Source organism: Hetaerina americana, unplaced genomic scaffold, assembly GCF_022747635.1.
Source record: "Hetaerina americana unplaced genomic scaffold, ioHetAmer1.1.p SCAF_33, whole genome shotgun sequence".
In the NCBI taxonomy this organism is placed as follows: Eukaryota; Metazoa; Arthropoda; class Insecta; order Odonata; family Calopterygidae; genus Hetaerina; species Hetaerina americana.
In genome coordinates, this window is record NW_027286908.1 from 1,688,061 (window position 1) to 1,703,183 (window position 15,123).

General features: G+C 36.4%; 1 protein-coding gene across 4 annotated transcripts in view; it reads right to left on the reverse strand.

Moving 5' to 3' along the window:
• Nucleotides 1-2,959: 2,959 nt before the first annotated feature.
• scat (VPS54 subunit of GARP complex scat) overlaps nt 2,960-15,123 on the reverse strand; it is a 39,151-nt gene continuing 26,987 nt past the window's right edge. For all 4 annotated transcript variants that reach the window (XM_071589135.1, XM_071589136.1, XM_071589137.1 and 1 more), the window contains 4 exons: nt 14,001-14,133; nt 13,437-13,536; nt 7,723-8,577; nt 2,960-4,071 (listed from right to left, as the gene is read on the reverse strand). In XM_071589135.1, coding sequence (XP_071445236.1) covers nt 3,960-4,071; nt 7,723-8,577; nt 13,437-13,536; nt 14,001-14,133 — 1,200 coding nt within the window. In that variant the 3' untranslated portion in view covers nt 2,960-3,959. The remainder of the gene's footprint in view (nt 4,072-7,722; nt 8,578-13,436; nt 13,537-14,000; nt 14,134-15,123) is intronic.

Genomic DNA, 15,123 nt, shown 5'->3' on the forward strand with positions numbered 1-15,123 from the left:
CAATTCTCGTTTTGGTCGTCAGCTGTGTCGCTAGATGGCACACTTGATCCGTTGAACGGATTGCTCAGAATAAAATCAGTCCAGTCTTTTTTGATGTGTATTTGTGTATGGAAATATATATATCAATATATATATATATATATATATATATATATGTATGTATGTATAACACTTAGCACCAGTGGACACAGACAAAAACACAGAAACACACACAAAAAGAGACTCACTAACTTTCGAATTTTCGGTGGTTGTAGCCAGCTTCATCAAGGAAGAGAGAGATAGAACTGAAGGGAATACGAGGGCTGGAGCGATGGATGGAAGGGGAAGGTGGGGAGAGAATTCGGAAGGGAAGGGTTTCGAGGGGCAAAGTTAGAAGGGTGGGGAAAATGTAGAAGGTGATGAGGGTGGAGGGGGGATGAAAATGTTTGGAGCAGGGTAATTAATGCCTAATATTGATTCCTGGCCAATTCCAGGACTCCGAGAGTCAGATGAAAAATTGCTCTAATGTTTTGAGTTTCAGTAGAGGATCAGAGGGTGGGAGGGATGCTAAGATGGATACACTATAGCATTTATCAAAGGGAGTGTTGTGTTCGGAGGCGTGTTTGGGGATAGGGAGCATATCAATTAGGGAAGAATTCTTGCATGAGGCCCAGTGGTTGTTAATTCTATACTAAGGGGTGTGGTACACTGTCCAATATAATAGGCAGGGCAAAGTTGGCACTTCAGCAGGTAAACTACATTGCTAGATGTGCAAGTAGAGAAGGGAACTGATGGGAGAGAGTTAAAAAGCGGGTGGGAGATGGATGGGACCTTGGTTTTGAAAATAGGGCATGTTCTGCATCTAGGTTTATTGCATGGCATGGGAGTGGTTTTGGGATGGGGTGGAGATTTAAGGAGAGGATTGGTTGATTTGAGAAGATCGGACAGGTAGGCGGGGGGGAGGAACATTTGGGAAAAAGGTTGGCGATGGCATTATGATTTTTGAGGATAGGGTAGAAGTCTTTTAGGATTAATCGCAGTGATTCTAAGCCCGGAAAGTATGTGGTGCAAATTGAAAGAGGGTGGGGTTCCGCAGCGGAGGAAGGTTTTGGAGTGTAGGCATGTTTTTGGATCCTAGTGTTCAGGAGGGATTTGGGATAACATCCTTTGAGGAGGGAACAGTGTAGGTTTGAAAGGAAATTATCAAGGGAGTCAGGGTCATTGCAAATTCTGTGTCGTCATATGGACAGAGAATAAGGAATGGAGTGTTTATCACACCAAATGTATGTATAATATTGTATATATGAGACTTGTAAAAAGGAAAAACATGATGAGGGTAAAGAGAGAAACATTGCACTTCTATTTCAAGATTTAATATTTTACAACCATGGCTTCGATGCGGCTCATCATCATTGGGTGACATACATTTGAGCCACAAACCTCACAATACATACCCTCCCCCTCCCCTAACCAACTAATAGGTTGCTGCTACTGCACGCAACTTACCGCCTCCCCTTACTTACCTTCATTCCCTCTTGGAGCCAGGCGATACAAGTTGAAAAATTTTTTATGTCTGTCTCCTGATGATGATGTGCAGCACTGAAACCATGGTTGTGAATTATTAAATAAGTATTAAATCTTTATGTGGAAGTTCAGTTTCTTTCTTCACCCTCACCATGAGGGAATTCCAAAAAGCTACACCTGAAACTGTTATGAAAAACATGATGCACATATAATATGTGAACTGACGTTAGGCATGATGCAAACAAACTCCGTAACATTCTGGACCGAATAAAATTATTTATATCATAGCTAAAGTAGTTCGAGCATCAGAGGATCAGTGGCCCGGCAAGTTGAAAGATCTGTGGTTAAAGTCCCAGTCAAGGAAATATTTTTGCACTTGTGATCTGCTTGATTCTGCCTTCCCCGCCTCTTCTCTGTTCATCTTTTACATGCATTTCTATCCCTTTCCCTTATATCTTTATCCATGTGAATGAACATTCATAAATAATTTAAATGGAGGAGTGAGATGGTGTTAGCCAACTAAAATATAGAGAAACAAACAAAGAAAGACACACACATTCCAAATTGTTGGTAGCTAGAAGTTAGCTAGCTAGTAACGTTCCTCTTGTGAGAGAAGGGACACAGCTGTGATATCAAAATATCATTGTATATATGCACATACAAACACACACACAATGAAACATCTCACATCTGAAAACCTCTTCTCCTTCAGACATGAATCAATAGCTATTTAGCAATTTCCATACATATTGGTAATTTTCAATTTTTAATACTTACCTTATATCTGCTTCAAGACCTCCCATATTCCTAAAAATGTTATTTTCCTGGATTAAAAACAGAGTACAACTTAATAATGGAATAAAGATCACACATTTCCAAATCAAATACACACGTAAAAATCATATAAAAATTATGAATTAGTCTTTTACAATTTTTTTTTACCTTGAAAAAGGCTATGAAACTATGTTGACGCAAAAGAATCCTTTGCATGAGTAAAAAGCAGAAGTCATAGAGAATAAAATCCGGACCCTTAAGAACAAAAAAAAAGAAAGCAGAGATCAAATCTGAACCTTCAATCCTTCTTTCAAGTGTAAACAGCAGTCCAAATAATGAATGGAAATGGGGAAATTTTTTAAAAACATTGTGTAAATGAAATAGTGACCTGAGGAAGACAATTATTTTAAAGCAAGAGGGTTGTTATTTTAAATTTAAAAATTTTTAACTGCATTTTTTTATTTTCATTCTTTCATAATATCATTGAATTTCTTCAGGACCACCAAGTTTTGTGTAGGAGAGTGCTGCTCTTGATGATGATGTCACAAGGACTTGTTTGATGATGAAATCTAGATTGAAACTTCATCAGAAAGTAAATAACATGCAATCTTTACTCTCAACGACTGACATGATTTTCCTCTGGGAAGTATATTCACCAGAGAGACATCATGGGGATTGATAAGAGACAAAAGAGTTCTGGTTCTCTAAAACTCATCCTCATCTTTAATTTATTATGAACTTTTGGGTCCTTCACATCAGAACCAAGACCCAATTCAATTAATAATTATCGTCTCTTTTTTCCAATGCAAGCAATAATAATCTAAACACATTTTTAAGGTTCATACTTTTCTTATTGGATTTCAACAGCATAAGATCAAGTCTTTATTCAAGAATTAGCAAAGTGGTGTTGCCTTCAGATCATCTGCTCTTACTATATTTATCAACATTGCTTAATCAATATGACCCATCACGGTGAAATATGAAAAACAAATATGTACTATGTTTCCAACATCCATAAGTACAAGCTTCCACAATGTTCATAAAACACGTTTGGCATACCATTCAACAGCTCTCAAACTCTAAGACAAACATTTCTTTCTCTCTCTCTCATGGCAATAATAGGAACAAATCAATCACAAAGTGTGACAACTCTGCAAGTATATACATGCTCACTCGACCAATTAATTTAGCCATTTCAAAAATGACTTATATAGAGTAACTTTAAAAACAACAATTAATATTACATTGTCTTTTTATGCATCAATGTTTTTATAAAGTATCAAAAATACATTTTACCTGGGATGTGAAATAGTGGTCCATTTTCTCCAAATAATTTTTCAAATAAAATTAATAAATAAAAATTTTTATAAAAGTGGTTTTTTCATGCAATATCATGATTAACAGTGATTGCTTGAGTGCACAAGCAGTATGACAAAAGAATATATCACAAAGTATTGTATATGACGCACATACATTACTACCGATAGCACTTGGAAAGCAATTTCCTCCTCCAGAGGGCACAAAAATCTTTACAATTGAAATAATACAAACTTAACTTGAAGTCGCAACATCACAAAATGAGAGTTAACACAGGAATGAATTGCACTTGCATTTGGTAACACTCCCCTCAACCGGCTTCCAGCAGCTACTTTTAAATTTGTTGCCAACTACAAGAAACTGTGTTACCTGTGAGACCAGATGTCTTCCAAAAAGTCTTCACCTAATTCCACAATTGGCAGCACTTTCAGAGTCTTCAGTGTCTCCAAATAAAAAGTTAATTCTGTTGTAACAACCCTGAAATAAAACATGTGCCAATTAACAAAACTAACCTTTGAAGGGTAACATTAGTTAAACGTACTTACACTATGACCAGTTTGGTTAAGCCTACATAGATGAAGTCACTTTGTGAGTTCATTAAATCAACAAATGTAATTACTCACATTAAGCATGATTTAATGTCACCTAAATGATAAATGGGCAACTAAAAAAGACTGCAAACCCTAATAAGCAAGGGTCATAGGTCAGAGACACTTCAAGGTTGAACACTTTCTCTAGGGCTCCAGCCACCGCCTAAGTATTGAGTTTGATTGAAGTATTGAGATGCTTGATTTCTCAGTGACCCATAAAGAAGCATGTCTAACACTATTCATGATTCCATCCCAATTGTAAGTGCATTTGCAGTGATTTAAGTTTACAATGTAAAAATTGTGCAGGGAACATTTATTGAATGAAGGGTTTACTCAAGGGTGATATTATCTTCATTAAATGAAGAACAAAGTGTATATTTCCCTGTTCTTTATTTGCACAAAACTAGTTTCAAAGCTTAGGTGTCATCATCAGGTACAAATTAATCAAGTTTTACAAAGAATATTAACTGCTGGTTTCGATACGTAGACGATATCTTTGCTATATGGACAAGCATTGATAGACAGAAAATTTTATGAACTTAAATTCCCAATGCGAAAGTATCAGTTTCACTTGTGAGAAAGAACAAAATAATCAACTAAATTTTCTAGATACCACAGTGTCGAGATAGGGGTGGGGCTTTGAATTTGCAATTTTCCAGAAAAGTAACCACTGACCACAGATCATCCCCTTCAACTCCCGCCATTACATATCTCACAAGCTTTCTACTTTTCATTTCCTACTAAACAGACCGTTGGCCATCATTCCTCTATAAAAAAATAATTTTGTTCAAGAACTCAAAACGATTAAAGATTTAGCAATGAAAAATGGCTACAAAGAAAATTTAATTGAAAAAATACTACAAAGAAAACGTTTCTTTAAAGCATAAAATCTTTTGTTCAAACCACTTAATGTGGAGGAAATAGGTTACAAATGGTGTAAACTCCCTTATTATGGATTGATTTCACAAAAGATCGCCAACCTCTTTCCTACGGAAAAATTTCAAAATCAAAATAAAAGTGGTGTGTATAAGTTAACTTGTAAGGACTGTAGTGCTATATACATAGGCAAAACGGGGAGATCATTAAAAACACAGGCGGAGGAACACAAACGCTGTTTCAGAAACCATGGCCTCAAGCAATCTCACTTCGCCAAGCATCTATGGGAAGAAAATCATGGGAGTGATTTCAACCTGGAACTCATACACCAGATGGGAAAAGGAATAAGGATGGACAAGTGGGAAGAGCTGGAAATCAGGAAGAATTTAAAAACAGGTCATTTGGTTAATGATTTATTGTTTGAATACCTCTCCCCAACCCTGGAAGTACCCCTTTCCTTCACAGAAAGACCCAACAAACCCTCCCCCCACTGTGAACTTACCAATCACCTTTCCTGACGCTTAACACCCCTCTACCCCCTCCCCATCAATGCCAATTGCAAATTAACTTTTTTCCCCTCCTTCTCCCCCCTCTCTCACCCACCCCTCTTCTGCCCCATGAATGGTATATAAATGGACTGCAACTTGATTAATTTGTACCTGATGATGATGCCTAAGTGTTGAAACTAGTTGTACGTAAATAAAGAACAGTGGAAAAATACATCGTGTTCTTCATTTAATGAACATGAACTTCCACAAAGTTGAGCGAGGTACAATTGAATATGTGGTATCATCTATTTAATGGGGATGAGAAAATATGCCCTGTGACGATGATGACCCTCTTATCTAATAACAGTGATAAGTTGGAACCTTGGAATTTCTATTTAATCTCAAAGCCAAGCCAAGGGAGTCTCTGGCTGGTAAATGGATGGAAAATAATGACGAAGCAAAAGAAATAGTTCTGAGACAAATTAACTGATATCTGACATCTATGGGGAGAACATTGTCAAGATCAAGCCATATCAGAACAAATGACAAGAATTCTATGGAGGCTATATAGAAAAAAACCCATTTATATTGTTATTATTACTATTATTATTGCTTTAGCACTGTTTAAGATTTTGGATAGACATAGCCTATACAATGGTGCAATGATAAATTTCTTTACTTCCTGACAGATATATATATATACCACAAAATATACCCTTCTCCAATTCCCCATACTTTCTTCCTCCCTTCATTCCGTCCAACATCCCCATTTCATTCCTGCCCCTTCCTCATTTTCCTAACATTCTTCCCTCTATACAGTCTTCAACATCCCACTGCCATTTCAATATGCTTTGAATTTCTCCCAATTTCCTCTCCCAGCACTTCCTTATTTGTTTTCCTTTCTGTCCATTTCACTTTTTCCATCCTTTTCCATCACTTTTTAAAAACCTCTAAATCTATGCCTATTGTCTTCATTAAATGACAATGTTCCCCCACTAAATAAAACCACACTCCATATAAAAGTTTTAGAGCCTTTTCTTAACATCCCTTTCATCGATTTCCTCCTGCTTGTAAAAGCTTTTTTGTCTAAAACAATTCCATCTTATCTTATTATATCAATAAAAAAATATAAAAAAACACTACAGAGACGAGATAATGGCACTGGACCACAGCTGCATGAATGTTAATATTAATGGCGATTACATGAGTCAAAAAATAAAACTTTTTTGAAAACATACATAGTCATTCGCATCATCAGGCTGAAAAATTTTCAGATCACCCTCATACAATGTAACTCATTGTTTTTACACAACAGAAAAAAAATTATGGTAAGATTAATTTGAAACCACTCTTTAGCTAAAGGACGAAATGAAGTAGAGTACTTGAAAATGGATATTAAAATAAATCAGTAGCTTTAGACACAAATTTCAAACCATAATTTAAATTACCAGCCTACTAACATGAACCCCATATTTTAGCCATATTTTGAGGAAGAAGTGACTTACATGTCCAAAAATATGCCTTAATTATTTTGAGTTCCAATAATACACATCACTTTTTTAAAGTTTAATAAAAAAATGAATAAATCTAAATCATAAAAAGTACAAAAATATGCCCGAGGTTAGTTCATTTAAGAAACTGAAAATCTAAAACCCTCATCCTTATTGATTACATAAATACAAAATTTTGAAGCACCACACCATTTTCGAAAGTGCATATTATTTGCTTTATGAGATCATCTTAAGATTTCATTAACATACTGAAAGTAGTGAGCAGGAATGCTCTGCACAAAAACACATCAAGATTAATTTGGAGTTGATTTCTCTCATGAACATTCCTTGGAATAGAAATTTCAAAGAAGGGGATGGGCAGTGCAGTTTTGGAACCTGAGAGGGCAACTAAAGAGATTCCTGGTGCAAATGAACCAAATACTTGCAGGAGGAGATGATCACCAATTCATAGGGGCAACTTTTCAAGGTTGTCACATCTTTTGAGAACCCAATAAATATTTCAAACCAAAATTGATGGAATTTTGCAAGACTACTGTCTGAGATGCAGAGAAAAAAAGAGGATTTAAACAGGAGGAAGGCAATGAAGACTTAACATTTGACGCCCCTCAAATACTCCCTCAATGCATTCATATTGCACTAGTAAAGAAACTAAATAGAACTTACCCATGCTGTGGACTCCCATCGTTAACTATATTCAGCTTCAACAACTTTTCCTTAAATTTTGACTTGAATGCACTGTTAATGCTGCGATACAACCCCTGAACTTGCTGGGAAGGCATGACGTCAGAAATCGCTTCATGCAATTTGGTGAGGTCCCTCGAGACAGCTCGGAATGAAGCAGAAGGCACGGGAGGTCGGGCATCCCACTGCGACAGCTGGGCACCTAGGAGTTTCAACATGATACTCTGGAGTTTGGCCTCAATGCTGGCCACGTGGGAGCGAATGTCTACTTCTAACATGTCCATGGTGGCATTTATTGACTGTATATGGCGCTGCATCGACTGCTGACTGGGTGATGCTCCAGATGCAGGCGTGAGTGATGAAGATGATGATGAACTGATGGTGGCGGCGACGGATCCATTCTTGAGGACAGTGAGACTTGAGTGGGCACTGGCCACACTGCCGTTTGATATCTGACTGGACGGCTGGGGTGTGGATGATGGGGTGGCTGATGGCAAGGGCGATGAGGTGAGGGATTTGGACAGACTGCAGCCAATGGTCTCCTGAGCACTGAGGGCTGCCTGATTCCTCAGGATTGAGACGAAATGCTTTTTCACCAATGGGATGGCCCAGAGCAGCAGCTGCAATGCACGTGAGGCCAAGGCCAAGTTGGTGCTGGTGATGGTCTTCAGTCCAGCCTGCTGCTGCGCTCCCCCTCCTAGGACTAGTTTGTACGACCTCGAGTTGAAGACTTTGAGGAGGTCAGCTGCATGACGAGCCAGGTTTGGTGCCATGGATGGAATGGCATCTGCACATGAGCAATACTCACAGATCATCTTCATCAAAAGCAGGACAGTGCTAGTGAAGCGAAAAAGATAATTAACAGATTTAGTCTTACTTAGCATTCTAAATGATCATCATTAAAAATGTCTGAGTGTTACTGGTACCTACATACACATATACACAAATATATTTATACAGGTACGTACTCAATAGGTACAAAAGATCAGATAGAATAATGGACATGTTGGGGATTCTGAAATGGGAGACTTTGCAAAATACTATTAAGAGGAGTGGGTTAGGTGCAATTTATGAAATGGTTAAAGATGACAAAGCTTTTGGGGAGATTTAAGGAAGGAAATAGAAAAACCAAGTTTTTAAGGAGAAAAATGACCACAGTTTTCAAATAAAAATAAGAACACAAAAAAATAGAAGAAAGTTTTCATTTTTATAAAGAAGTATTGTAGAATAGAACCAGCTACCTGGAGAGTTGTTTTAAGCCATTTCCATCAAACATTAGGGGTTTAAGGCAGCCATTGGGCAAAGGACCAAGAGATGAACTTTGCAATGTCTGTGTGTGATATTGGTGTGTAAGTGATGTGGATGGAATGAGAAGTTGGACCGTAGCAATGGGTGATTTTTGATGTTGAGAAATTTTGGTCGGGATGTGATAATAGTAATAGTAGATTTAAGGGAGGCAACTGACAGCTGAATTCATTTTCACCACTAGGAGTGAAGAGGAAAAGTGGAGAGAAAACCTGACGTCGGCATTAGCCTACTCAAAATGAAAGGTACCAAGGGGTCCGCAGTTTAACATCCTATCCTATTGGATGCTAAACTGTGGATGCTCTACAAAAAGCACCTCAAGTAGGGATTGGGATACCACTGAAAAAGATCGGATGCCTCCCAGGATCTGAACCCAGGGCTTCTGGGCGGGAAGCCAGCACATTATTCACTGAACTATCAAATCCCCTTGGGATGTGATGCTGGGCCATGCGTGGTATTACTTTGCATTTTTCTTGATTACCCGAGTAGATGTTGATTAGTTGATTAATTTAATGATTGTTTAAATTAATGATATTTTTTATGAACAATTTTGCTACTTTTCTGCGTTTTCTGGGAGAAAAAATCTATTAAAATATGAACTTCAAAAGGTAAATAAAATAAAATATGAACTGAAATAGTTTTATCTATTATGATCCTTCTTATTGGGGCAAATGACAATGGTATAAAATATAGTATATGCACAAAGGTTGCAAAGCAATTACAGCTGATCGTCTATTCCTTTATCAAAATCAAGATTTCAGATGGGCGGATGATAAGTTTACATTGTGCACAACTTGCTCTGACAATATAATGGAAAATCAGGTTTCCATTAGATGTGATTGGGGTTGTGACTATTTTTCCTAATTCCTGCCTGGGATTAAAAAAAACCCATAGTAAATGTGGTAAATTCTAGCTCAAACCTATACTTTCATTGCAAGTCTTTTACATTAGCATGCCATGTCAGCTTATAAAACATTCAAAAAGGGACAGGAAGTAGTCCTAAATTGCATGAATGAATTGCAGTCAATGTTAGCAAACTGTGCGGAGATGATAGAGGCTCAGAATGTGATAATTCAAGCCTTAATATCAAAGCACGGTAAGGTAAATACACCAAAAGACTCTGTGTGCAAAAGAAATAACCAGGATGTGGTTGGTAGACCAAAAAATCCCAGTATGGACTGTGAGAACAGAGCAGGGAAAGCAGAGAAAAGGAATAGATTGAAGATCATCCAGGTGAATAATAAATTGCTCAAAACCCTCTTGAGAAACCCAAAGTTAGTTTGAATACCACTCAATCAGTGCAAAACACAGCTGATGCAGTAAGTAGTAGGACTGCGGTGCAGATAAACCATCAGCTGAAATGACTAGCCCCACTGAAAGTGATAACTTCAAAATAGTTCAAAGCAGGAGGAGAAGAAGAAGTCCTCTGATTGTTGGAGCAGCAAGCGATGACTCGTCGGTCAGAGGCATCTCATGGAAAATACATGTGCTTTCGTGGAAGTTTTACATTGACACTACAGCCAAAGATTTAAAAAATATGTTGAGTAAAAGTTGAACAACTATGAATTATAAAATAAATTTAACAGTCCATAGGTGTAACAGTTAAAAGAGACAAAAGGACTGTAGGCTTCTTAAAGATTAGCATTGATAAGGACTTCAAGGACATCATTTTAGACCCTTCCTTTTTGCCGAAAAACATGTTGTTGAATAATTATCTTTTTTTTCTGAAGGCTTGCCCAGAACAAATACAGGTAACGAAAGCCAATTCAATTAAGATATACTCCATGAATATTCAGAAATAAAGTAAACAAACTTTAAGTACATCTGTTAATGTACCAGCTTTTCTAAGTTCTATTGAAATTAGTGATTTTTACTGGGTATCCAGTTTTTCATGAACTAAGCATAAACATTGGTGGTGTCACAAGTTTCGTTAACGAAAATGTAGCTTTGGATGTACGTGAGATGAAAGTATTCTATACTGATGAATTATGCTTTGAATGTGTGGCATAAAACCGGATATGCGATAATTGTGAATTTACATTATTTGGGGTTTATCACTCCCCCTCTAGTGATATCATATAATTTTCAGAAAAGCTGGATCAAGTATTGAAATTATTGCATCTTCCAGAGAGAACTATTATTCTAACTGATGACTTTAATTGTGATTTTCTTTTAAACTCTATCCAAAAATCAGAGCATAGTTGTGCGATGTTTTTACCTCTTATACCATGAAAATGCTAATTTTAGAGCCTACTAGTGTGATAAGTACATCCAAAACACAAACTGACAATGTAATTACAAATTAAGATCTCTTAAAATAGGTTTCATGTGTGTCTGATCCAGGACTGTCAGACCATTATATTCTTATTAGCAAGGGAGTTCCGCAGGACTCAATATTGGGACCTATCTTCTTTTTGTTATTCATTGATGACCTACCATTAATAAATAAAAATAATCAAAGCATTAATTCTGTAATATTTGCTGGTGATTCAAACTTAATAATTTCTGACAATAGTAGTCAACGACTTCTGGTTAAAACACAAAAGGTCTTAGAGAAGTGTCTGGAATTGGTGTTGCGACAACACACTTCAATTGAATTGCAAAAAGACACAGGCCCATGCATTTAATCGGGTAATATTGCAAGAGGATATTAATTTAAACCTAGACAATGAAAAAATAATGTTTTAAAACCAACACACTAAGCTACTAGGCTTAAATGTTCAACAAACTGGTGGGCGCAAAATTCATTCTAATAATCTGTGTTCTAAACTTCACACTGTGCTGTACACTATTTGGTTCCTGCATATCACAGTATCTCTAGAGAAATTAAAACTCTTGAATTATTTTCATTTTTTCACCATGACATCATATGGAAGAGTATTCTGGGGATCATCTGTGTGCATGTTGCACGAAGTTTTCTCAATGAAAAAAATTCATTAGAGGTGTTCTAGGTGCTGCTTATAGGACACCATGTAGGCCCTTATTCAAGAAATTATATGTTTTTACCATTCAATCTACGTACATATTTGCCATGTCTCTCTTCATCAAAAAAAATATCCATCTCTTTCACGCAAATAGTGATATTCACCCTTATTCAACTAGAAATCATCCCAACATACACACAAGTCACTATAAATCAGCAATTTCATTTTATACCCTAAGGCAATGGGTGTCAGAATTTATTAAAAATTACCACACACTAAGAAAATGAGGGATAAATAATGCAATTTCAAATTGAAACTCAGGAAACTCCTTCCAATAAAATGTTATTATTGATTGCATGAATTTTTAAATTACAAACGGTTATAATGCATTGTTTTTATTACACACTTTAATGTATATACTTTTTTTAAGCATGTTCATAGTGTCAAAATGTATCTGCATTTTGTACTTTTCTTTGCATTTGACTCCTACACCTCCATGATATGTACGGTCAGAGGAAAATAAAATATTACTATTATTCTTATTTGTAAACCAGCAATGGTAATAAAACTGAAAAAGAATGATTGCTAAAATGCTAAAACTAGTTACTAGCATCATGACTTCATTGATACCAAGTCTTTCTGGGGAACCCCACATGGCACATGGAAATGAACTGGCTTTCTTATTACCCTATTAATATATGAATTCCACAAGTCATGGAGCTTAGCCCAAACTGAGTTCAACCCTCACAGCTACCAAATCAATCTTTTGGCTGATTATGGTAGTTTCTTCCCACTAGGCACATATCAGTAGATATAAAAAAAAATTCTGTAGCTCTACAGATTTCAATACAAAAATTTAATTATCTATTGTTATCATTCAACATCTATCACATTAAAAGTTATATATATCTATCAATATTGCCAAATTGCAAAAATCTTCATAAGCATTCCTTGAATCCAATTAATACCATGCCAAGATATCTTAACACAACATAACTTTGAAACTAAATACAAATAAAAATTCCTAGACCATTTTTGAAATTTTAGCGGCAAAAACTCACAGGGAAAGTTGCATCGTAATAATTTGTTTGCTATTGTATACAATTTATCAATGAAGATTCATTTTTAATTCATTTGCTTGATTTGCTGGGGTGTAATCCTAATTTAACACAACTCTAGATATGGGCATGTTGATCCAAAACACTAGACCCCTGTACACACTGACCAACAGTTGAGCTCAAACAATAAGTACAATGTAAACAAAATTCACAAGCATATCCTCCAGTAGCACAGGGGATGGTTAAAGTCATCCCCTCCCTTCACAGAGCTGAATGGACAGCCCTGCACAAGGATGTAATTTCAATTGCAATAAAATTTAAGATGAACTGACAAAGTTTAAGCTAAAAATATATCAACATTTCAATGTTCCTATGCAATGGAACAACAACAGGCAATTTATGCACTTACCCTACAACAGAAAACTTTTCACTACTAATTTGTAAGATATTGGCTGGCTTTTGGTCTCCAATGCTGGCATCCAACTCACGTTTGTGCAATGTAAACTTCCCTGAAAAAGAAACAACACCATATGATAGAAGATTTAATGGAGTTCATGCATTTCAATGTGGTGGGGTGAATGTTGAAATCTGAATTAACTACAGAGAAAGAGGTCATTCTCAATGCCACATGCTTCCCTCACTCTGACTCTCCATTTCATATTCATATATAAGACAACAAATAATTTTACTCTTATTAACATTTATTGATATTTTCTTCATTAAAAGTTTGAGACAACCATTATGGTTTTGTCCTAAATGGAATCACAATTTGCTATTAATCTTTTCAATATCTTTGGAAGTGATGTTATGCATATGTTTGGAACCAATTGGGCAGCTGACTCAGGAGGGAGGTCACATCTCGGAGACACGGCAGAGCAAACCCAATACATGCACTCTGCAGGTTTATAGGTCATGGGTTTCACTGGATGATATCCCTTGGGTTATCCTCCTCATTTTTAAAAGGCAAGCTTACCAGTTGAGACAATATGATCTGCTAGGTCTTGGAACTCAGCTGGGACGTCTGCTTGTTTCCATCGCTCACTATCCAAGATGAGATACAGTTTTGTGTTCCTGTCATTATGAAAGCGTTGAACAAATTTGGTTGCCTGAAAACAGCAGTAACAATATACATACACATGTTAGTTTTTGTCATGAACATAAAATATATTCCCTTCCCACTTGAGGTATTTTAAAAGTGGTGATGAAAGTAAGGTATCACAAAATTATAGTTTTACTTCTAATTTAACCTCAAATCACATCAGCAATTTTGATTCAAACTTAAAGAAATATGGGAAACAAATCAAGAAGTCGTACATGGTAATCCCTCTTTGGTAAAACTGTAAACAGCAGTTAAGTTTACATACATGCACTTATATATGAGGGCTGTTCAGAAAGTAACCTCTGTTATGCTATAAAAAATACACTGGAATAGATAAAGAAAATTTATTATTTTTATCTCAAAACTAAATATCTCTACTATTTTTATACAAACTCACCTAACAGATTTAAACATTTGTCATATCTCTGAACTAGTTTACGAAATCCTTCAGCATAAAATTCTGCCGCCTGAGAGGACAGCCAACCGATGATGGCATCTTGAAGTTACTCCATTGAGACAACCACAAAACTTGAAGTAGCCTAACTTTTTAGTCGTGATTCCATGCATCAGAGTCGTAGAAATCAAACTTTCTAAAGATTTCAGACATCATAAAATGCCAGTTTTCACCAACTTTTTCATCAATTTTCAGATGCAGTTCATTGTTCACCATAGATGGGTGGCCACTGCTGTCATCACCATGAGCATTTGTCCATTCATTCTAAAATGAACGACAATACTGATGCACACAACTTTGTCACTCATCACATTTGATCCGTACAGAGCACAAATTTCCCGATGAATGCCAGCAGCTTTGAAGTTTTTTTATCAGTAGAAACCTTCTCATTGAACAAACTTCACATTTGGTGGGAATTTCATTTGTATTGTTCATTTTGACTCGCTATTGTAAACAAACAACAAGTGACACGACCTTCCAACCACAGCAGCTCGAAGTGCACTGACCTAGAGTGTGCGTCAATACAGTGATATTCACCTCCTT